At 34.7% G+C, this 25,907-nt stretch overlaps 1 protein-coding gene across 3 annotated transcripts in view; it reads left to right on the top strand.

The window, feature by feature from the left end:
• LOC111062357 (KH domain-containing, RNA-binding, signal transduction-associated protein 2) overlaps window positions 1-25,907 on the top strand; it is a 271,495-nt gene that overhangs the window by 136,051 nt on the left and 109,537 nt on the right. For all 3 annotated transcript variants that reach the window (XM_039443023.1, XM_039443024.1, XM_039443022.1), the window contains one exon: window positions 1,675-1,778. In XM_039443023.1, coding sequence (XP_039298957.1) covers window positions 1,675-1,778 — 104 coding nt within the window. The remainder of the gene's footprint in view (window positions 1-1,674; window positions 1,779-25,907) is intronic.

Genomic DNA, 25,907 nt, shown 5'->3' on the forward strand with positions numbered 1-25,907 from the left:
TTAATAAATGTTTTTTTAATCTGTTATTTTATATTAAAAACTTTTCAAAATTAGGGTACTATGATATGTTATTTTATAAATAAAAATAAGTAGCCATGAATACATACATTTGAAGAAGAAATGTGAAAAATGTAATATCAAATATCAAGTTATTCGTATTAAATGATATGATAAATATTTTTTCGAATGACTGTTGGGGATGATACTAGAAAGCGCTCTCTCCTGAGCGCAAATTCGTTCCTAATGACTGCATCTCTGTAATGGAGAGAGAAATCGAAAGTAATACGTATTCTCTCTCTATGTCCTTGTTGGAGATTTCAACGTCATGGAATGGATCTTTTGTGTTTTGAAATCCAACTCCTTTTTTGTTGATAATTATCCTGTTGCCCATTGAGGCACAAAAATTAATTATCCGTTGGCTTGACATGTAACTCGACCAAATCAAGTTTTTTCCAATTATCGAAAAATCTCTTCTTTCTTGACAAAGAAACTCACAGTTCATGTTTCATCATGGTTTTCTCAGTTGAAATCATTAGTTCATACTTCTCAAGCTTTTTTCTCATTGACAAGGATGAGTAACACCTTTATGATATCCAATATTGTAATCAACTCTGGTTGAAAAATTCTTCGTGAATGTCAGTTATTTTAGAGAATTCTCAGTCAGCTATACAACATTTCTCATTCAATAAAACATCATCCCATCGTCAAGTTTTCTCTTTTGAAGAGAAAATATTGAGAAGGATACTTTTCTACATTTTAAAAAAAAATGTTGCCAGTGTCCCAAGTTCTCATTTGTAAATATTCTTAGGCACAATGAAAAAACTCTTCAATTGTTCAGATAAGATAAGCGGCGTGCTCTTGGTTCTTCCGTTGGAATGGTGTCTGCTTGAAGACAGCTCGGCTAACAAGAGCTAATATGAGCTTCGAAATCACATCAGAATGGTTCGGAAGCAAAAGAACCTGTCAGATAAGGTGCAGTTTCATTTCTTTTCTTCCATTACCCGCACACAAACCTCGGGCATAAGTGTGCACTATCCTCACCAAGAAACGAGCAAAAGGTCATTTGAAAATTCCCATCAGCTTCTAATATAATTGAAATCAATAACCATATGATGCTGAATGATGCATCAAATGCTGACTCCATTTTGAATGAAATTGTTCAAAATTGAATGCTTGTTCACGGGCTCCCCATTCATAGTTTTTCTTTTTTTAGTTACTGTAGGTGTTTTAATATGTTTAATAATTGTTGAACGGTGTCTCATAGTAGTGATGTAGTTTGAATACTCTTATTGTGGGCGTGTCTTGCATCGACCAATGACATACCTTAACCTTTAAAGGTTAACCAGCGATCAATAATATTGCTTCATTCGAGTATACTATTTACATTCCACTGCTTGATTTTTATGGTTTCAGTTTAGATCACAAAACGAGAGCTACTAATAAAGAAAATAGATTTTCACAACTTCTCATTGGTTAAAATAACGAAAGTTCTTGTTGTTATCCATTATCAATCTCAATCAAACTGTGTCTCAGAGTCGACTTGAGTTTGTTTTCTCAAAAAAGTTTTGAAATAATACGTATGTTAGACAATATCAAATCGTTTTTTCCAGTGTTCAAAGATTTTTGTATACTTGTTCTTGAAGGAATTATTGATAATATTTTATGCTTTTTCAGAGCCACGTTCTCGACAGGAACCAAGGAAAATGGTTGACATCACTAGAGACAAACCTATCAAAGTGACCATTCGAGTTGCTGTTCCTGTGAGAGACCATCCCAAGGTTAGTAGCTAAACATTAATTACCTTCAATGTACTTAAAAACCCTCAAAACTTGAGTTAGGTTATAAAAACCAAATATTTTATAGGATCATTCCAGGCTATATCTTCCATTTTCCAACATATCAAAATATTTTTTCATGATATCTCAACATTACTAGTAGCCTACATCATTAAAATTTATTGTTGATATAGTTAACATACAGCAAACTCAACAAAAAACATTATAATTTACGATTGTGGCTTACGGTATAGCTTTATTCAGGCCTAAAAAGGGTGTACCATACATTTTACAATGGGATTGTGCTATACAATACAGTTCTCTTTATATAGGGTGACCACCACTAGCCGGATGATTTTCATTCAAGCATAAATCACTTATTTTACAAACGAAGAACATTCATTACATAGAATTGCTTTTATTCACATGCCATTATTCAAGAACAATGTTCCTTATACAATGTCGAAACAAATATATATGTTATCCATTTTTTTGAATACAGGTTAGTACTCTTTTCATAAAATCCACAAACAAGCCTTTCTGTGACATCATCCCTCCCACTTAGATATTATTTCCCCCAAGGCTATCTTTTTTACAATGATCTGCGGTGTATTATTATATTATTCAAAGAATACTTTCCAACCAAATCAATTCCACGGTATTTTTTCATTCAAGCACTCGGCATTGACCGTTTTCAAACTTACTGATTGTCGGCCGACATTAATTGGCCGACCCTCAGAATATTATCCTCTGATTGGCTAATTCTCACCAACAGCTGATTCTCATCCAATCAGAGAACAACTCTAGGGGTCGGCTGATAAATTATGTCTGCCAACAATCGGTGAGTGTGAAAATGACCATTGAGCTCAATAGACAAATACCAAACCTAAAAAAGTACTAACAAGATTTGGGAAAAACATTCGTCGTGAAACTGATCAAAGTATTATTCAGCCAATCTTTCCTATTTAAGTTGAATTAGAATCAACCAACCTTTTCTATTGGAACAGCACAAGGATCATTCAGATGTCGCAAAAATGGGTTTCATCAATTCAAGCCTAGTTCAACTTTTAAAAAAGTTTTGGAGGATGGCCTTCGCCTTCCAGCCTACTGCTTCGAGGATCAAAAGCTTATGAATTGTGATTTGTGATTTCTATATGAAAAATTCACATGAGATAACTTTTGAAGATATACCTATTAATTTTTTCCTCACATTATAGTAAAATGTTATGATTTAGATTTGTGTGTAACTATATTTAACAAATCTGTGTACTATAATTTGATAATTTTCATGAATATGATTCGTTATTAACGAATTTTCTTCGTATGGGAAGGGGAGTAACGTTACACACGGTTACCACTTAATTAGAACGAAGAGGTAACAGGAATCCACTGGTGTCTGCTACATTGTAATTAAAGGCCTTTACTTCGGTTTACAGCTCTTGTCTTCCAAGTTTCAAAACTACTCAACTATGGAGCTTGAACTTGATTCAAACATGCTGTGGAACGTGCCAAGATAAATAAACGAAATTAAATTTATCGTTGTCAATATTTTCTTGTTTTAAAACAAAACTCAAGTTCCAATGTTTATTGTATCATCTTCAGTTGGTACATCATATTGATAAGATTAATTCATCATAATCAGCTGATACACACAACTTTTAAGATGTTGAATGTACGAGTGTTCATCTCGTGTAACTCGTACAGTGTCTATCTAATGTTATGCCATGAGCATTAAAACTGGAGTATTGTTGATCAAATTATTAAAAGCACTTGTAAAGCCAATAATTACAATATTCTATTCATGCATTTCAGAGAATAAATTCTCGCAAACTCATTCATTGTACATTGGCTACACTTGAATTTCATGTACCACTGCTTTTTTTTACTCAATAATTATTGTGAATCACATTATGTTACTATGTCAAGTAAATAGCAATTATTGATACACACACAAAATTTTGAATCCAGAGATCTTTCAAATAGAATTTTTCATGAATTTGATTCACAACATGTTTCTATGTGAATAACATAAGTGCATTACGAACAAATCAATCGAATGCAGAGCATTGCATCATAATTCACAGATTTGTCAACAACTGTTACGCAGAAATGTGAATCACAATATGTGAATAACGAATGATAACATGCAAAGTATCAAATCATAATCCGCAGATTTGGCAAGCTTCGTTACTCAGAAATGCGAGAGAATGTTTACTGGTATGATCAATTACTAGAGTGACCCCCGTTACCGACACTTTTTTGTGCCCAGTTGGCACTTCTAGTCCTTTATTAATCCTGAAGGGACTAATCCTCATCCACTGTTAGCCTGCCACACCGAGATTGTGTCATTTTTTCGTCCCCTCCCGTCATTCACTCACTCTAACCCTCTCTTTCTCACTGCTTCCCTTTCTTTCATAATTCTTAACCGGTGGCAAGTTGAATAAACAGCTTCCCATTTGTCATTTTGCCTTCTCTGTTTTGCCTTGGATGGACGGACGCGAACGGGCTTCGTTTAGATTTTGCACGAAACGCGAGATGAAAAATACAGTATCTCTCAATTTCACGGCTGCCTGCTTTTTTATTCTCCGGCAAACATTTTCATCTAATGATGGCGAACGCGAATTTTCTGAAAAAAACCTTTAAAAGTAGGACTCGGCCGGTTCTCGAAGTCTTGTTTTGCAACCCCAACACTCGAATGTTGTAATTCAATTTACTCCACCGTTTTGCAATGCGGGTGTCATTTATAAAAATTCAATTATAGAATGGGGTGTATCAAGTATATGATGGATGCTAATAAACGTATTCAATCTATAGAATAGGAAAAAGTAATGTACTATTCTATTCTATTTCATATAAAATCCCCTTGTTTTATATCCCAAAAAGTTGGATGTCGTAATTTATATTAATAGTAGCATTTTAAATATCGAGTGTCATTACACTGTGGGAATCAAATTCTAGAATGAATATAATAATATGGTATAATAAATGCTTATAAAAGTTTTCTACCGATGGACTAGCAAACGCTCAGCATTTTTTTTCATCAAGCCTTCTTCGAATACCTCGATTCATATTTTTAAAAAAGATAAACAAATTCAAGATGTATTCCCAATTATAATTCAATGAAGTATGAGAGGATAAAAAATATTTTATCTGATGGTGCCATTCTATAGGAGGTATCTGGGAGGCTTGATGCAAAGCTTTGACTTTTTACTATTTTCGACTTGTTCAAAGGGAGGAAATCCAATCACACTTTGGACCTTTGAGAGAAAGAGAAATTCTCCAAAAATAAAAGTGAGGAACTGAGAAATGAGATCAATTAAGCCTCTGATCCTCGATTTGTCTTTTCTAATTGATGAATGTAAACAATATCCCACTTGAAACTTGTTGATTGATTCAAAAATCCTCTACAAAAGTATTTATGAATAACGATCGAACCTATTTATTGATTCAAAACATCACTTTCAGGAGCTGAGAGTATTTCTATCACTAGAGAGTTATTTCAAGATATAATACAAGAATTTACTTATTTATAAAACTTATAAAACTAAATTACTATAATTATAACTTGTTTTTAACACGCTCAATTTAAACTTGGTTTTTTTTTTGATTACCTGAAAAATTATTTTTTTTTTATTATTATTATTATAATTTCTATATTAGCCTACCTATTTCTACTATTGGGCTTGTTGATTTTTGATTCAAGAATTGATTTTTGTTTTTATTTATAGATATTTTTTGGTTTTTGGTTTACTATCTTTTAGTTTGTATTTTAGAATATTATCACGGCAAATGTACAAATAATTTAAAGAATATTTTCGAACTCGTGGCTGGAGCTCAAGGCTTCTTTTTCCAGCCACACCAATGTATATTAGTTGATAAGTGTTATTTTGTGAATTTCTAGTGAATTGGTAAATAAAATAAATTTGATTTGATTTGATTTCCTTGTGTGGGCGTTAAGGTGCGTACAGATATAGGCGTCACGAACACGCTCCGCACTCGCTCCGAACGTTCCATGATCGCTCCGCTCTTTTCTTATCGTTGACAACGCTACAACACAACCTCACAAATGTGAAACGTCCAATCCAGCTGATCGGGTGACAAAACTAAATAAAATATTCTTACCAGGGGGTTGCTGGGTAGCCTAATAATGCATTATGTTTATATAATAAAATATTATGAGTATTGTATTTATTTTAATGTTTTATTATAAAAGGTAATGTCTGTCAATGTTTCAAAAGGCTTCATTGGGAGTTCGGCTTCTTTCTTCTAAATGCTAACATGCCGGTACCTATTATTAATTTAATGCTTTTATAACTTTAAATATTATTTAATTTGATAATTTATTATTTTGATAATTTTATTTGCTAATAAAAAGATCGTAACTATCTTTTTGATTTGTTTTTAATTTGATTTATTAACAAACATTACAAACAAAAACGTTGACCGCGCATGCGCAACTATTGGTTAGCTCGACCTAGGAACTTGCCAAGCTCGAGCTCTGTTGCACGCTCTTCTCGCGTTCCACTCTTGCTCCACCTGCGATCATCAATCGATCTGCTCGAGTGACATTCGATTGCGGAGCAGAGCGAAAGTCTGTACGCACCTTTACTCTTCTTAACGTCTGCAGGCGATCATAGTTTCTTTGTTCCATGGTATAATAGAATGAAATCACTTCATAATTATCTTTAAAATTCATAAAAACTTGCTCTTTTAAGTGGATGCTATTTAATCTATTTATCTATCTTTCAAGACTACTTGAAATCGTTTATGAATATGTCTCTTAATTATAAGTGAAACATACGCCACTTCTATTCTGTAGAATTTAGTTGAATGGTTTAAGCTAGTTAAAACTGTTAGTAGTTAGTAGAGATACTAGATACTTCAACGATTATAATACAATCAGAAAGCATGACCTTAGCTACATTTGGACTGTTGTATAAATTGTAATGTGAACCGTTTTGAGCTTGAGACTCTGGTAATTTCTGAATGATGATTGATTGAATAAATGAATCTAATTTAACTCATCTTCTTCAGGAGCTGGAAGTTATTTCATTAATAATAACACTATTTAAATTACAGCTAAGATATTGTATATCATTTTGTTTTATTTTCTTCCTTCCTCTATATCATCTGATCTATTTTTATTCTTAATCATCCAATTCCTTTTTTGATGTTAATTTTTGATAGCATCATCTCTACTTAATCAAATTCGATGAACGTTGCTTTGGAATCTCCAATTTTTCCCATAATGATTCTTCTTCATATACTAATTAAAATTAATCAATAATAATAATGGAAATCTTAATCAACTTCCTATGAATAGATGAATGAATCCTATAAATGAATAGATGAATGGATATACTTCACAGCTTCACATCCTCAGCTTGGCGAGGGGAGACCATTCTGTTGAGGGTGCAGGTTTTTACAATCGATTGGGGAACATTTAAAATGAAGATTGTAAATAATCTTCCATAGACTTCTAATTTGACCATGAGTCCTTTTGAATTTGAATGAATCGTTCTCCAGGTGACATAAGATTTCCTGCAGGCGATATAATCAAACTCCACAACTTTGAAATGTGTTTGCAGAACACATGAAGAAAACTTTCCTATATTGATGAACCTGAATCAGATTTGTAAAAATGTATTAGGAAATTCATTTATTCATTCATTCATTAATACAATAAGTACATCATCGAAATGATAGATTATGAGAAAATAAGGTAACCTTGTGCTATTCCTCTCCCAAATTTAGATTTATGTTTACAATGACAATGTTTACACATAGCCTAGTCCGAAATAGAAGTCTTGTGATCCTTCACGTCACAAAATTTTAAAAATATAATTGTTTTTTTCGTATTAGGTATTTCCTAGTATCACACTCGAATATGCGATATTCAAATTCGATTTTTAGTAATAGGTATTTGTATTAAATTTTCTGCAATTTTGCGGAAAAATCTTCAGAACAATTGAAGCGAAGCGCTGCTCTTACTGAGAGAAGTATACATAGTAATCCGGTTTGTAAGGGAAGTGGTAGTACTTTAATTAAAATGGCTTGTGTATCAACAAATATTTTGCTTTTGTGCAAAGCTCAGCTCATAAAAGGCCCTTGTAGCATTTTGCTTGATGATTGTTGTTTGGTTTGGTAGGGTAGCAATGGCCACTGGCCTACTTGTGTTGTTGGTATACTTGGTCTGCTTGTAGCGTTGGATTCATTTCATCATGATCACCACCCTTAACCACCTACTTGTGCAATGTTTGCCGTCATCAAACTCAGTCAAGCCATCCAGATTTACTTCATTACAGGTGCTAGCAAATGGATTGAAAACTATTCACACTCTGAAGCATAGATACATTATCTATGACTCATTTCATTCAATCATTCACATTAATCTGACTATTGACGTAATTTTCGCTGTGAACAGTGATATTGAATAAAATTGAATTTATTTAATGTGAAAATGGGATTACAATATTAAATAATATTGTTGAATTTCTCCATATTGAAGTGAATTAAAAGCGATATACTCAATTTCACATGACAACGATCAAATGAAAAAAAAACATGACGCTGTACTGAATCCGGTAATAAAACCTTCCTTAATTTGAACTATGCGGGACTTACAATATCGCTTTTCCACCCTAATACTATTAAAGATACTATGAAGATACTACTCTCCGGGTATGCTGTTCTATGTTCTCCAGGCTTTTAGTGATCATTGTAGTTTATTGGAGATTGTAGATTGATTGTATTGTATTGTACTTGGAAGAAATCACCATATGCTTTATTTTGCTTTATTCATGAACAAAGGCAATAAATATGACCGTTGTTTTGATATAAATGTTGCTTTAATCGACCAATGAGGACATGAGTCAAATATTAAGAGTGATATGATTGTATACAGAGTGTTCTGAAAAAAGTGCCCATACTAATTCAATATTCCCTGATCACTTTTATTTCAGCTTAACTATGAGGGAGATAATCGAGATACTTTATGAAGTTGAAACATTTGTGATCAGTCATTTTTGAGAATCTTGCAAAAATTATTGTAAACGCAAATAATAACTATAATGATTTCTGATGTTGTATGACATATTTTAGATACTTCTAATTTTGTAAGTATCTCAAACATTTCTCAACTCACCATTTCCATATATCAACTGAACGTAATTCGAATATTTTTGGCTTATAGTCTGCTGTTAGTTCTTGACAACTGAAAAAAGGCAAAGAAACGGACATATTAGGCGTATCCTTGTGATATTCAATTCTCAAAATACATTCTTAGTGCGCGTCTAAAGGACTAATCGAATAAGTCAAGCCAATATCGCAAGTTTTTTGTTCAGTAGAAATCAAGCTCTGTTGATGAAATGTTTTGAGTAAATAAAATGTGAACGCATTTTCACATAACGATTGTAGTCTGGCATTGACTAGCAATTTGTGATCGCTTGTTGATGCGAATATTCCTTAAATGATGTGAAATCGATCTCAAATCTTTTTGATATCTGTTAAATACACATTTGTAGTAGTGTTACTAATAAATTCACTTGAAGAAATGCAGATGATTAAAATTGTTGGAATAGCAAGTTCCACGTTATCTTATACAAGGTACGGTATATAAAATGTAGATGAATTTGAACTGTTCGATGGTAAAAACTGTTACATCTTTGTTCAACATCTGGTAAATTCCTTTTTCGGAGGTAGTGGGTACTGGCTCATTTATTATCATCAATAAATCGTATACACATGAGATTACCCTTATGTAGTGACCATCCCTCATTGTTCTTCTTCAGGTAATAAAATTCTTGTTCAGGTTTGCGTCGTACATTGGACTAATTTTTCCACCGTCGGACATTGGAATACTTTTTCCACCGTCGTACATTGGACGTAACCCTGAATTTTGTTAAAATGGACTTTATCTTTGCAACAATTCAAAATTCCTTCACGGATTATCTTTACAATTATCTTTACGGCAATACAAAATGCCGTCACGATTATAGCTCCTTAGTATATAAGTGACATCATGGCAATGAAGATTTCAATTCTTTGAGGAATTATTCTTTTGTATCTGCTGTGGTTTATGAATAGTACGGATTTGTATGTGAGCCAAGCAGTAGATGAAGTTATAAATCAGCGTTGGTTGTTACGGGTTGCAGACCCTTTGGGAGTCTCGAACCACTCTGTAATATGTCTTCATGCAGGCGGGATTAGGCGAGCTGATAGATGGTTTTCTAGAGCTGTAAGTAGTCGGCTGAGTTGCTAAGATAATCTTCTCCGATGCTAGTTGATAAATTAAATAATAATGATGATTCACGTTCGAGACTTACTTGGAGCTGAAATACTGCAAAAAATAGGACGAGTGGACACCAGCTGCAACCACCCTGTCCACGTGTCCCCACATCAGCGACCCCTTTCCAATACACATTATTCACTAAACTAAGTAAAAAGCCCCAGGTATATTCTTGTCTCCTATAACATCAATATATAACATAATGTTCAACGATGTAAGTTATTTACTTGTTTATAAATTGAGGCTTGTCGCAAATTGAGAAAAAACTAGCATATATGGCAGGATGTAACGCTTCGCAAATTTTTGTAGCACATAAAAAGTAATAGATCAAAGCATATTATATCAATACCATTCTATACTAATCTATGTTCAAGGATTTAAAGGAACATTTCGAATAAGTGGTACTACGTCCTCTCAGACTTCCTCCATGGGAAAAGGTGTTAGTTTATCACGATTGTCATGTGTGATATTTATTGATGAAATCATGAAGGTTTGCAGACAAATAACAGAAAGATCTATGGTGGGAATGGAAAATCTGTTGCCAGTTCAATGGCAGGTCCTAGCCTATGCAGACAACGTGGTTCTGATTGCAGATTCAGTAAGAAAACTGCAGAGGGCTGTATTGGAATGGGGTGAAACTTTGATGGAAAGAGCTGGATAGGGGAAGAGTCAAGTCATGATGGTTGCTAGGACAGAAGAACGGATAGAGAAAATCAGGGTTGAGTACAGGGGTCAGCCACTCCCTCAAACAGAAAGATATGTGTTTCTGGGCACAGTCAGAATTCAAACTGGCAAACCTCAAATGTAAATCACCCACAGGATACAAAAAGCAGCCAGAGCATATTACTCCTCGTGCAACTGCATTTTTGGAAAGGAAGAGGTCTCTAGAAATACTATCTATTTTATCTATGGCAGCGAGAATTGGACGCCAACAGCCAATGACATGAGCCGAGTGAACGCCCTCCAAATGAAGTGCTTGAGGAGAATGGTGGGATATACCCGAAGAGACAAGATCAGCAACACAAGGATAGGAAGTCCCACCCATTTCGGATGTAATCCAGACAAGGCAACTGGCTTGGTTTGGACATGTATCCAGGTTGGGCAGACAGAAAACCTAGGCAGTATTTGGAGGCTAGGCCGTTAGCACGACGCCCGATCTGAAGACCTAGAGCAACATGGGTGGAGAGGAAAGAGTGCATTGATGCGGGAAGGGATAAGAGTACGGCTCAGTTGAGAAGAATGGCAGATGGCAGGGACGGCTACGGAGGATGGATCCTGGGCCATCTCTCAACGCGGCGGTAGATGCACAATGGGAAAGAAGAAGAAGAAGAAGAAGAAGAAGAAGAAGAAGAAAGAAGAAGAAGAGAAGAAGAAGAAGAAGAAGAAAGAAGAAGAAGAAGAAGAAGAAGAAGAAGAAAAAGAAGAAGAAGAAGAAGAAGAAGAAGAAGAAGAAGAAGAAAGAAGAAGAAGAAGAGAGAAGAAGAAGAAGAAGAAGAAGAAGAAGAAGAAGAAGAAGAAGAAGAAGAAGAAGAAGAAGAGGAGAGAAGAAGAAGAAGAAGAGAAGAAGAAGAAGAAGAAGAAGAAGAAGAAGAAGAAGAAGAAGACGAAGAAGAAGAAGAAGAAGAAGAAGAAGAAGAAGAAGAAGAAGAAAAAAGAAGAAGAAGAAGAAGAAGAATAAGAGGAAGAAGAAGAAGAAGAAGAAGAAGAAGAAGAAGAAGAAGAAGAAGAAGAAGAAGAAGAAGAAGAAGAAGAAGAAGAAGAAGAAGAAGAAGAGATTAGCAATACGACATGATGACACACGTGTCGTGCTTGGCAAGTGATCTAATAAGGCGAGACCAGCACGTGTCAAAATGCGCTACATAACACGAGTTTGTATAACTCTTGTAAAGGAATGCAATCAGGAACACGTGTGATAGCAGCGGCTTGGATATGAATGTGTTGCAAGCTCCTTACATCATTCTTATCTCAAATTTCTAATGAGTGGACTGAAGTTCGATTATTTTCATATCTTAATCAAGTAAATAAGTAAATATTTTTTCATTCTGATGAAAATAGAGATTTTTGCAACCCTGTACTACATAATTAAAATCAGCCGGTGATTGAATCGAGCCTGAAAGTCTCTTTTGACTATTTGACGGAAGAAAGCTAGAATGAAGAAAGCAGGCAAGCGAAACAAATATGCTTATCTTATTTCTAGAATAACAGTCGGAGGTCCAGCTAGACGGAAAAGGCGAGTAAAGTGAGCCTGCCGGGTAGTACAGAATAATTCAATGTTTGAGTTTCTGTTCCATATTATTTTATATACTCGAATTGGAAAATCATTTGAAATAACAAAGCTAAACGAATATTTCTGTTATATGTTATTACAGTCTGTTATATTAACTACTCATTTTCATTTCATTCTATCACAGTCAAAACTACAGAGAAAGAAATTCAGGAGCATTTTCAAGAAGAGGAGGAGATGGAGGAAGAGGAGGAGGACGAAGAAGAAGAAGAAGAAGAAGAAGAGATTGTATTATTAATCAAATATTGATGTTTAATATACAGTGGTTGTTTGAGAATATGTTGCTCGGTTTTGTAGTAACCACAAGAATTACATTTGGATTCTTGTTTGCACCATTCACCAGACGCACAGAAAATAATCCTTTCTCTCCGGTGCAATTGAGAAGCTCTGTGCGAGGATTCAATATTGGTTATGCCGAGAAAAAGACCGACAGAAAGTGAGTGTGAAAGGGAGAGAGCGAGGGAAGAGAGAGTGATTTGACGGTCGTGGAAAGGCATGGACCACTTCAAAGCGGCTTCAAACCCTTGACGGCGACGAGGAAAGATTTTAATAAAAATATCCCTGAGGCTCAAGCTGTGTGTTTCGTTGCAAAGCCGAATCTATGATATTCTGCCGAAATCGAGATGAGGAACCAGATGGGTGGTTGTGGTCATTCACAGCCATTATATGGCAAACGGCTGCTGCTCCAGGGAACATTTTTGGACCACGCGAAAAATCTAATGAAAAATCGAGCATAGCGATACTAGACACTCCTCTGTTCTCGTTTTTTTTATATACCGAAAGTGATCAAATATTCCGTTTGAGTAGCAACCACATTCGTATGGCCAATCGTGAAGCGAATATTGGTTGCTTCACTAAGGTTCCATTGATCTTTCGACAGTCATGCGTACGAATATGTTTTCAGAAATATTAAACCAATAACTGTAAATAACGTTTGATTTCATCACATACCCCAGTAAATATTCAGTTTGAAAGCGTCTCTTTGGTCGCGCTGATAGACTATCGATCAGATAATAAGATTCATGCGCCTGCTACTCCCATTGGAAGGGTGACCACTTGTATAGCCTCCTCTAAATATGATTTATAAGCTTAAATATGGCGGTTCAGAGACCACCTGAGGCCGCAGCTCCACTTATATCTCATCATCATCATCCCTCGCAATAACTAACGCACAAGCCTGGGTTCTTATGGACATCACCATCAGGATAAAGTGCAAGTTCTTGTTCAATGTTCATCTCACAATAAAAAACATATATTCCGGCACAGCTGCCTGTGAAAATCATATCATGTGCAATGATTAATTAATAATTGATAATTATTTCAATATTCACTGATCAAGAAATCGAGTTCACAAGTAAATTCTATTAGAACCAATACCCTCCTTCTTGATGGGGTTGTCTTGTCAAGTTCAATCAAGTCTTTCTTCTAAAAACGGTTTTGTAACAACTCTTCAACATTTTTCATTACCCAGAATTCTTCCTGAAGTTCTATATTCATATAAATGGATATTTTGAAGTAGGAGTAATAGAAAGATTGGATTATAGGTTTTTATAATAAGTGTTCAGAGTATATTGCAGTTTTCGAATAATGAATCGGATTACTGGAAAATGTTTTTTAATAATACTGGTAGGCTAGTCACAACAGAGAATTCGATTAGTCATTCACATGTGAATGAACGTGTCTGAAGATACATATATTACTTACTTTCAGATAGCACTCTTGAACCAGGAGCAGGATAATATTATTATTATCAGCTCTCCACATGTATAGCTGGAGATCAAACCTTAAACGTACCATACTGTACGTAATTGATTACACCTGAAAAAATCCAAACACTATTGATTATTATTGCTTACTTACGAATGTCAATTCATTTTCTTTTAGCTTGGAATTATAAATTAATTCCTCTTTGAAATTAAAGATAAAATTATATTGCAAGCCTGTGGAAAAAGTATAAAGAATTACCATCGCTTATGAAAAATCCTTAGACTTGACCTTTTAACTGAACTCTTTAGGAGCAGAACTCTTTAGGTACTTTATCTTTGAGGATTAAATTGTCTAAACTCTTTGGAAGCTATTATATTATGAATTACTTTTTATTTATAAAATGATATCATAGTACCCTCCCTTTGAAAAGTTTTTAGTATAAAATAACAGATTAAAAACACAAATAAAAACATCTAGTTTCTATGTTTCATATCATCTTCAGGTTTTTAAAAAAAATTTCAATTAAACGTTTTACCAATAGTTTTTTATATTTCATATTCATGTTTATATGTCTGAGTGTAACCGGGTTCCGAATTTACCGGATGAATGAACCGGATTCTTTAAATTTGGAACATATGAGGTTTATAATATAAAAATTTGATTGCACTAGGTCTCATCCCTGGAAAAAATCGCAGAAGAAAATTAAAAGTATAATTCATCCTTGAAATAACAGCTGAGAATTTCTTCGAAATTCATATCGTCTGTCGATAATGGAAGATGCGAGTGCGTGTGTGGGAGTGGGAAAGTATTATGTTCAGTTGTTAAACTATTGCATTTAAACAGCAGCTGATCTCACGAGAAGTATTATCTGGCAAGAAATTAATCGACGTGATCAATATATTACCTGATTTGTTGACATGACCAACAATATGATTTTATTCAAGATTCATTACTTTTTTATTCATTTTAACAAATATTGTAACAAGCGTAGTATATCATTCTAAATTTAAGTATATCAAAATTTCCAAAGTTATTCATTATTTTACAGTTTTAGTGATCAGTGAGAGTTATTTTGTTATTCAATTTCGATTTCAAACTATCTAAATTCGGAATTTCCTGTTTTCAAATATTTGAACTGAAAATTCGACTCAAATTCAAAATTGGATCATGGAACATAACCTACTTTTTGGACTATAATGTATCAATCATAATTCGGGGGAGGAACAGTTTTGAGCAGTGCCTGTTGGTCCTTCCCTAATCATTTTGAAGAATTGTGCTCTGTTTATCAAAAGATAAAGGAATAAATATAAACTATGCTTTTATACTTCTATGCTTTCGTACTCCAGAGCGAAACTCGGTGCCCCGATATTATTCTTTATTCTAATATTTTTCACATTTATTGTTGAACAAGTTTTTTCAATAGGCTAAAAACTAGAAACTATTGTCATGTTTCCAAATGGATCGAGATTCATTGATATTCTACCTTAGTGTGATCGACGATGTGATCTGGAGTTTTTCTACTTATTGTATGTTCATTTTTGGATAACAGAGACTTTATCGATTCATATGAAGGTCGGGTAGGTATGCTACCTATATTCAATTCGACCGCCTTAGGCTACAAGTGAATACAATGGATGGCATGCGTTGAGGGTTAGGGTACCTCAGAATACCACGGCATATTCCAGATCGGGAAGGAACAAGGTACATAGAGACTGAAGCATTTAGGCTATCGACCAATAATTACCTTTGATGTAGACTCCAAAGGACAAACATTGCCCTAGGGTGCAAACTGACCAGCAGTAATAGACTTCAAATTCCCCTACATTGATGCTCAGGAATATTGCTATTCTGCAGTTGAGATAATATTAAGAAGAGGAATGATTTTGATTTTTGATTAAATTTTCTTCCTGGAGACTCTTTAAAGAGTATAGGAAATCGTCAAGGACTATTTGTCAAAAAAAAGAATATATATACATATATTATATACATCACATTCCACAATGTACATTACAATTTTATTTAACCCTCCCAAATGCCTCATTCTCCATCCATAAATTATTGAATACTGTAGTAAACCCCGTTTGCTAAATATTTCTTCAATAGCTTTTTGAAAATATCCTTATTCTCATTTCCTCTCAAAGCTGGCGGCAGTTTACTCATAAATGTTATACCCATATAAGAAGGCTCATTTTCATACTGAGCTGTCCTGTGGTATTGTGCAGAAAATTTACTCTTATTTCTAGTGTCATAATTGTGTATTTCACTGTTTCTCATAAATTTTCATCTTTTATATACATAATCACTTCGAAAATGTACAGTGCAGGCACAGTTAGTAGTCCTAGATCTTTAAAATACTCTCTGCAGGACTCTAATGGCTTAAGACCTTTTATCGCTCTCACAGCTCTCTTGTGCATTCTAAAGATTCTATCTATATTTTTCAGACTGGAGCCCCCCCAAATCAATATTGCATACCAAATATGCGACATTATGAGGGCATGATATACTGTACATGTTGAGATAGTGTTCCCAGTACTTAATCTTGAAATCTTCCTGACTGCAAACACTCCAGATGATATTTTACAGCACAAATGATCAATATAGTTATCCCAAGACAAGTTCTGGTCCAGCAAGACACCTAGAAATTTCACAGACAATGGTTGTTCAACATTCACTACATTTATTTGAACGTTTATTTCTTCAAGATCTCTATAATTATTTCTATGTTTGAACTGCAAGGACTGCGCTTTAGTTTCGTTCACTTTGAGGATATGTTGACTGAGGAATTGGGCTATGGCATGTACATTGAACTTTACTACATGTACTACAAATTTTGTAGTGCAAAGGATGCAGGAAAATTAGAATTAGATACTTTTGTCAATGTACATGCCATAGCCCAATACCTCAGTCAACATATCCTCAAAGTGAACGAAACTAAAACGCAGTCCTTGCAGTTCAAACATAGAAATAATTATAGAGATCTTGAAGAAATAAACGTAGGATGTGTCATCAGCATACATCAAAACCTTACCACTTGTTATTATTTGTGGTAAATCGTTAACATATAAAATGAATAATAATGGTTCAATGATCGAACCCTGTGGTACACCTGTTTTATTCTAAAAACATTTGATCTATCTGATTTTTCCTCTCTAGTCATCTCCACACACTGACTTCTACACAAGATAGGATTTGAACCACTCAAGCTCCACATCAGTAACTCCCACTTATTCCAACTTTTTCAACAAGATAGTGTGGTCCACACAATCAAAAGCTTTGCTCATATCGAGAAAAAGCCCCACTGCCCTTTCACCTTCCACCATTGTCCATTCTATCTATTACATTCTCCACAAGAGACGCAATGGCTAACCTGGTTGATTTATCCTTCTGAAATCCATGTTGCTCGGATGATAAAATTCCATTTCGAAACAAATGTTCCACGAAACGAATTAGCGTTGCTTTTCCATAGATTTTACCCAATGCATTTCCTAAAGTGATTGGTCGAGAATTATTTGCCAGATTTTCTTCGCCACTCTTGTGGATTGTAACTACTTCGACTCTCTCAATTTCTGAGGGAATACACCACACTCCAAGGACTTATTCACCAATACTGTTAGTGGAGCAATTAAATACTTTTTATAACAACAGTGGAGATCCAATCAAGACCAGTTGCCCTCTTACTCTTCAGGGAATCAATAATTTCGAGAATTTCTGTTTCTGTTGAAGGAGCAACAATCATCTTTTCAATATGGCTTGAGTCATTTTCTGTTTCAACACATGACTGGTTAAAACCATCCAAAACTGAGTCTTCAATGTTCGAGCCAACTTCCTGGAAGAACTTATTTAGATATTCACAAATCTCGTTTCCATCTTTGCCGACATCCAGTAAACACTTCACGGTGTTGGCACGTCATATCTTCCTACTAAAGGTGAGCTCTCATTATTTCAATTGTGCCTCTTCATGTAATCATCACTCTTCTCTCTTTTCATTTTTTCAGTCTTTTATTTTTTGTTGGACAATTGCCCTATTGATACCATTTTTACCAAATTAATTTTTGCTATTTGAACATATATAATACTGTTTTCATGGAAAAAATATAACTGGATTCTATGTTTACAAATCTTAAAATTAATTTTTGATTTTTTGAACATATATAATACTGTTTTCATGGAAAAAATATAACTGGAATAAAGCTATATCAATTTAGTTATAGCAATTATTCATCTAGTATACTGAAACGTTTTACTGATTGAATCATCCAATACTCAATCAGGATACTAGTTTTCCATTAGACATAACCGAATGATGTTTCCAGCTAATCCAATGTGTCACTTTTTATCTAACGATAGCATAGTACAAAAATAGAACCTTTTCCACTGCTGATAAAATTATGAAAATTGCTCCGAAACCTAAGTTCACTTTAATAATACATTTATAACCTATTTCGAATTGCTGAGTTTATAACGCTTCTTCCTCATCTCAGTTCATTGTCAATCCATAATCTATTAAATCCATTTCTGTTTATCAACAAAGCCTGAATCCAGTCTCCACATGTATATTACTAGTGTGTATAGTAAACTTACAGCAGGATTCAAGTTGACTTTTCGTGGAATTGACAACAATAACAGAAATAACAGTCATCGTAATAATGACGGTAAACTTATGATTGGCACTTCTATTATGATTTTCACCATAGTCACATTCCAACCTTCTATTCGCGTATTCTATTTATATATCCGTTATTCTGTTTTCTTATATGCAGTATTACCTGTCTGTAACTTCTATAATTTCTTCTCTTCCTACCTCTTCTCATTCTGACCTCCCTCCAAATTAGCTCAATTCATGCTCAAAACTAGTTATACTGTATATTTTTAATAATATAGACATGCTTACTTCATTTCTATACCAGATCATTAACACTGTACTCTATGCTATCTGTATCAATCCCTTTGCTCTCTCTTACTCACTGCCTCTCTCTTTCCTTCGGTTTTTCTCATCCCTCCAATTTCATTTTCTTATTATCTATCTCATTTTATGCACCGGATATTTACTACTTTCTTCTAATATCTCTCTCTTCATCCACCTTTTTAGACAAAAATCTTACATAATCTATGTGTATTCTCACACAGCTTAGTCCTCTCTTCACATTCTTCTCTCTAACAACCGTCAACTGCAATTTGAAATCAATCTACTGATTCATATTTCTCTTCTTATTTTCCATCTCTCTGTAGGTCTGTACACTCTCTTTTAATTGTCTATCCTCTTAATGATTTTCATATACTTTCTGTACTTTTTTCTGCTGTGTTTCTGCTGGAGTTTTCTTCCTGTTTTCAGACCTGGTTCCTGTGACTTCTTGCACACGCTCTCTCTTGCCGCCGCCCTGGCTCTCTCTCGCTCCCCCACCTGCTCGCTCCCATCAGCATCTACCACTGCAAACTGCCCACCACATTGGATTATCTGCTGGACTCTGACATGAATAAAGGAATCTGAATCTGAATCTGAATCTCGCTCCACCTCCACTTGGACCCGATTCTTCCACTACCGGATACCTACTCGCTCTATCTCCAATTGGACTAGATCTCCCACTACAAGTTCTTCCTCAATCTTCATCTTATTCACCATTAGGATTATTCATCACCGGAACTCCACACATCTACATCTTATTGTGTTTAGTGAATTTTTTGAACTAGTGCTATAAATAGTGAAGGGAGCCGAACTGCCAAGGCATACTGAATGCACTCGAATCAAGAGACTTTTTCATTTAGGTTAAGTTTTATCAGTCTCATCCCCATTTTCCCCGTCATGTGTCGTTCTGAGGTCGGTTCACGATTGGTCTGCTGCTACCATGATGCCTCTCACTGACACGTCAGCTCGCTCGCCCTCAAGTAGGTATGATTATTTCAATAATAGTAATAATGACGCAGGTATGTTTCTAGCAAATAAGCTCCACTCTTTCAAAAAACTTTTCAAGGCTGCTCACCTCAATGTACAATCCCTCAGCTGCCACATTGATGAACTCAGAGCAATCTTCCGTTTTCAGGACTTCAATATAATCGGAATTTCCGAATCATTTTTGAAGCCTAGTATTCCATCAAATTTTGTTGCTTTGCCTGGATATAATCTTTTCCGGAATGATAGATTAAATAAAGCTTGTGGGGGTGTAGCAATTTATGTGAAAGATGGTATCAAAACAAAAGTTTTAATCACATCTAAACAAGAGTATTGTTCAAGACCAGAGTTTATGCTACTTGAATTATCGTTATCCAGTACTGATAAATTACTCGTTGGTATCTGTTATCGCTCACCAAAAATAGGTCATTTCACAGATTTCGAAAGTGCCTTGCTTTCTCTTATGCCTTGTTATAACCGTGTACTAGTTATGGGGGATATGAACACCGACTTGAACATAACAAATCGGAACTTTGACTACTTTCAACTGACTACAATTTTCCAATGCCTAAACATGACTATTTTACCTCTCGATCCAACTCATCATACTAATGAATCAGACACACTCATTGACCTTCTCATTGTTAGTGATCCCAATGAGGTTGTTCAAGCAGGCCAAATCTCAGTCCCAGCTATTTCTAGACATGATTTGATCTACTGTGTACTTTCCCATAAGATACCCAAGCCAGAACAGAAAATTATCACTTAAAGAGACTTCAAAAACTTTGATGAAGCCGCTTTCCTGACCGATGTGGCTCAGACTCCATGGCATCAAATTGAAGCATTACCCTCGGTTGATGACATGGTCAAGACTTTCGAGAATTGGACTTTGACTCTGTATGACAAACATGCACCTTATGTGACAAGGAGGATTAATAGAAAACGACGAGTACCGTGGATGACTGAAGACATACTTAAGATGATGGGACGTAGAGACAAAGTACATAGAAAATTTAAAAAGACATTTGTCTTGGACAGTTTGATAGAGTATAGGAGCCTTAGAAATAGAGTTAAACAGGAATTACGGAACTCAAAGATTAGGTACTTGAATTCGTTTATGACAAACAACAGACAAGACTCTAAATCACTTTGGCAGGGAATAAAAGAATTCGGGCTTGGCAAGCAGAAATCGAATCCACAAATTGACTTAGCATTGAACAATATAAATGACCATTTCGTTTCACACTCTAACCAACGCGACGAAGTTGTCATTGCTAATCATATCGATGATCTTGAAGAGCAGGTTACAAACTTAGATTTACCAATTACTGATCAATTTCATTTCCATCCAATCTCAGAAGAAGACACTTTCAGAGCAATTCAACGTATTCATAGTAATGCTACGGGTGTTGACAAAATTCCTATTAAATTTATCAAGAAAATTTTATTTGCTGTTTTACCAACCATTACATACATTTTCAACAAGTCTATTGAAGAAGGCATTTTCCCTGAAAACTGGAAGTTTGCTCTGGTTCACCATCTAAATAAAGTTCCATCACCCAATAAAGTTGAGGATTTTAGACCAATCAGTATTTTACCTGCATTGTCCAAAGTGCTAGAAAGACTCATTCATGCTCAAGTTGTAAAATTTCTAGACAACAATAGTAAGCTTCATAACTTTCAATCAGGCTTTAGAAAATTCCATTCAACTGAAACAGCTCTGCTTCGTGTCACTGATGATATAAGGTTAGCTATGGACCAAAGAAAATGCACCATCCTCACCCTATTTGATTTTTCTAAAGCATTTGATACTGTTGATCATACAGTCCTTCTGAATAAGTTGGCTATTCTTGGTTCCAGTCACAACTCGTTAGTTTGGTTTAAATCCTATCTATTAGGTAGGAAACAATGTGTATCTGTCGGTGACAAAAAGTCTACTTGGAAAAACGTTATGCATGGAGTACCACAAGGTTCAATTTTAGGCCCTCTCCTCTTCACTTTGTATGCTAATGACCTTTCTTCCATTATCAAATTCTCCAGTTTCCATACTTATGCAGACGACCTTCAAATCTATTTAAGCTGTCCCATAACAAAAATTAATGAAACAGTTGGAATAATGAATCAGGATATCAATTCGATATTGGAATGGACAAAGAAAAATGGCCTTAAGCTTAATCCCATCAAAACACAGCCCATTATAATTGGATATTCTCGTCTTATAAACAATATTGACTATGAATCGATTCACAAAATTAGTGTAGATGGTAATGACATTCCTTACTGTAGCTCAGTTAAAAATTTAGGCATTATTATGAATAATACTCTTGACTGGTCAGAACAAGTGAACAAAACTTGTAAAAAGGTATTCTCAGCCATGCATGCATTGAAGAAAATGCACGATATTCTCCCTAGAAACATTAAATTATTATTGGTTCAATCTCTCATCTTCCCACATTTAATGTATTGTAATTCTGTTCTTAACGATATGCAAGTCACTCTGAATGATAAACTACAGCGTTGCCAAAATTATTGTCTACGTTTCGTCTACTCTCTCCAACGCCATGATCATATCACCCCAGCCCACATTGCTAGTTCAACATTAAAGCTTCCCGATCAGAGGCTTTTTCGAATAGTCAAGCTTGTTAGAGATATCTTGAAATATGGTAATCCGAACTATTTTAAAGATGATTTCAAATTTGTCTCTGAAGGTAGGAGGATAGATGCTTCACATACTAGAACCGGAGAAAGTACTTTAAGGATACCCAATCATCGAACTACTATTTTCACAAAATCCTTCTTAGTCAGTGCCTGTCGTGCATGGAATGCACTTCCTGTTTCTATCAGGTCCATCGAGAGCCGAGCGAGCTTCATCCTGACTTTAAAAAAACATCTTTAGGAACAAATGACTGAAACTGTCCGGCCCTAGAACGATCACATGACAACCATCCCCTACCCATCCCACAAATACAAACCTTTAAACCTGTTATAGAACGAATTGTATATATATATATATATATATATATATATATATATTATATAAACTCATGTTATTTCAATTATTCACTGCATACTGCTGTATATTACTGAAAGTTGATTACCCTGATCTACCTTCAGCATACTTCATTTTATTAATCAATTATTAATTATTTGATCTTATCTACCTATATAATTATTTTACTTTATAAATTTTCTGTTTTTTTCTCTTAATATTCATATTGATTAAAACTTTCACAATATTTCCATTAATAAATAAATCCTTAGTTTAAATAATGAAATTAACGTTTTGGTAGAGAGTTAGTGGGGAGGATATTTTTAATATTCTTTCCAAAGAATGGACATTGATATGTCCAAACCTCCGCCAATTTATGTAGATGCATAACAATATAATTATTATCTATAGTTATCATATTACAAATTGCTTTTTCATATCATATACAGTTCAACAATTATTTTCTTAGTCTATATAATGTAAATTCATCTACAACTTTGCTGTATGGTAAGCTATTGTATATAAGTGTATAAGACAGTATATATTGTAATCTACATAAATAAAGTACTCAATCAATCAATCAATCAATCAATCTTTCAAAACCTTGCCCTCTTTTGTTTTCATACTACCAATGTACCTGTTACCATTTTTTTGCCTTGATCCGATTTTTTCATCATTTATGATCCTCCATACACATTTATTCAGGTTGTTTCACGCACTCAAAGTATCCACAACGTAATTGCTCTTTGCTCTTCTTATCTCATTCGTATAGGCCTAGTGCTTTTTCAAGTTCATGTACTCTCTCTCTTTTGTTGCATCTCTACTCTGCGAGAATAATTTGAACGCATTTCTTACATCCTGTCTCTATAGTAATATATCCTCAGTGATTCACTAATTTTTATTTTCCGTACAGCTCATTCTTATTCTCTTTATTGGACAGGAAACATTGGAAAAATAATCAAGCGTTTTAGAAAATTTCAGAAACTGATTGCTTGGATCAACCTGCTTCTCCACTCTGGATAAATGGTTATTAAGACAGTTCAGGTTACTTGTAGACATTTCTCTAATTTCTTCAATACATCTTTCCATTTTTTCAGCTACATATAAACCACTGATCACTTTCAAAAACTGAAATGCGTGATCGGATAGTTCAGAGCTTCTCACTGCTACTTCACAGTCATTTATGTTGGTGATTATATTATAAGAAGGCTTTTTACTTATTATTAAATCAAATTATAACGATATCCAGATTATCTATCGACAATCGAGTAGAAAGAAGTTTCCACTGATCCTCAAAAAGATAAAATTTGGTAAGAAGTTTGAAGATATTTCTTTCACACAGGTCAAAATGACCCTAAATGTGAATAGAATTGGAAATTCAATCTCATATTTACATGGATACATATTTAGAAACCAATTGCGCTTGTTCTATTCATTCCTTACGCTGCGGTTGAATGATGTAAATGATTTGTATGCAACTGGTCTGATAAAACCTAGCAATACATTTAGTGATGTTTAAAAAATCAATAAAGCTAAATATACACTAGAACTCAAATTGCGCGACTGTATATGGACGGTCCAGGGACGCGGTCAATAAACCGTCTAGAGACACTCGTCTCGTCCAGCGTTCACACTAAAATGTTCAATATTGACGAGGCATTCCTTTTTCCACCACCAGCTGTTGAATAATTTTAGAAAATCTAAAGTTCAAAACTGCTGATAAAAGAGTCAAAAAAGTTAAAAGGCCAAAGTTAACTATTATTACTACAAGTATTTTTACTCCAGTTTAAATTTATACTGAAGTGAATTACACGGTATCTTTACTCTACGGTTGGGCGTGTTGTGCTCTTAGCCATTTTAGTTTTAATTTTCAGCCTAAATATTTCAAGTATAGAATATTAACCTATAATCAAGTGAATTAGAGCACAACTAGGAGTTAGACTGGGACGTCTCACCTCTAGACTCAATAATTGATGACCACGCCAAGAAAATATCGTGCAACATGACTGTGTTTCATAAAATCTTTCATCTTTAACCAGACCAAAAGAGCATAAAATGGATTCTAGTGTGTACTGGGCTTGATTATGAGTCTATAATAATATAATTAAATTGAATTGAAACTAATGATTCTATGAAACTCTAATATTATTTGTCTGTAGGTTATTATACAGCATAATTATCAGTTTCTGTTGTAGAGGTTGACAACAAAATCCTTTGTTTGATAAAATTGAATAGAACTGAAACAAAACTAGAACTCATGGAGATGGCACCAATGCCGAATAGTCGTGTTGTAAATGTTCAAGTTGAGCTATCACAAAACTGCTAGTCGGTATTAATGTAATAATGGATTCCAAGTAAACTATTAAATTTGTATTTGCTATTAGGCGAATAGCATCGGTGAAAGCCTTGGTATGATAATCTTTATCGCGATTGCCGCAATGAGAAAACGATACCCTAGAGACCTTGAAAGAGATACGTCTCCCTTACCAATTTAGCCCTACATCCTATCTACTTAGGATGAAGTATGAATTAGTTCTGTAGCAACAGACACAGAAAACTACTATGGGTTCCAAGTTGCTAAGAAAATGTGAGGCAGCTATATTCCAGGACATTGCTCCACAGCAAGTAGCACAGGTTTGATAGCATTAAATCCTCTTAACCACGAAGTAAGAAGAAGGGAAGAGCAGTTCTCGTCGTCTAAGAGGGAAAAATTGATTCCCCCGCTCAGAGTCCTTTATCCTTGGTCCTGTCTGCTGGAATGAGAGAGCCTGTTGCCACCACTCTTTCAACACATCAAACCGCTACTACTCACATTCCAGGAGCAGCAGAATCATCACAAGTAGCAGCAAAGCAGCAGCTAATGCGTCTATTACTGCTCGCTGATCCTCTTTCAATTTGCTCACCATTAATGGTCCGGACGGAGCAAAAAGGCAAATTTCGGCCACTCTGTTTTTGTCACAAAGGCCGACAATTTTCTG

The sequence above is a fragment of the Nilaparvata lugens genome, chromosome X (assembly GCF_014356525.2).
Source record: "Nilaparvata lugens isolate BPH chromosome X, ASM1435652v1, whole genome shotgun sequence".
NCBI classification, from domain to species: domain Eukaryota; kingdom Metazoa; phylum Arthropoda; class Insecta; order Hemiptera; family Delphacidae; genus Nilaparvata; species Nilaparvata lugens.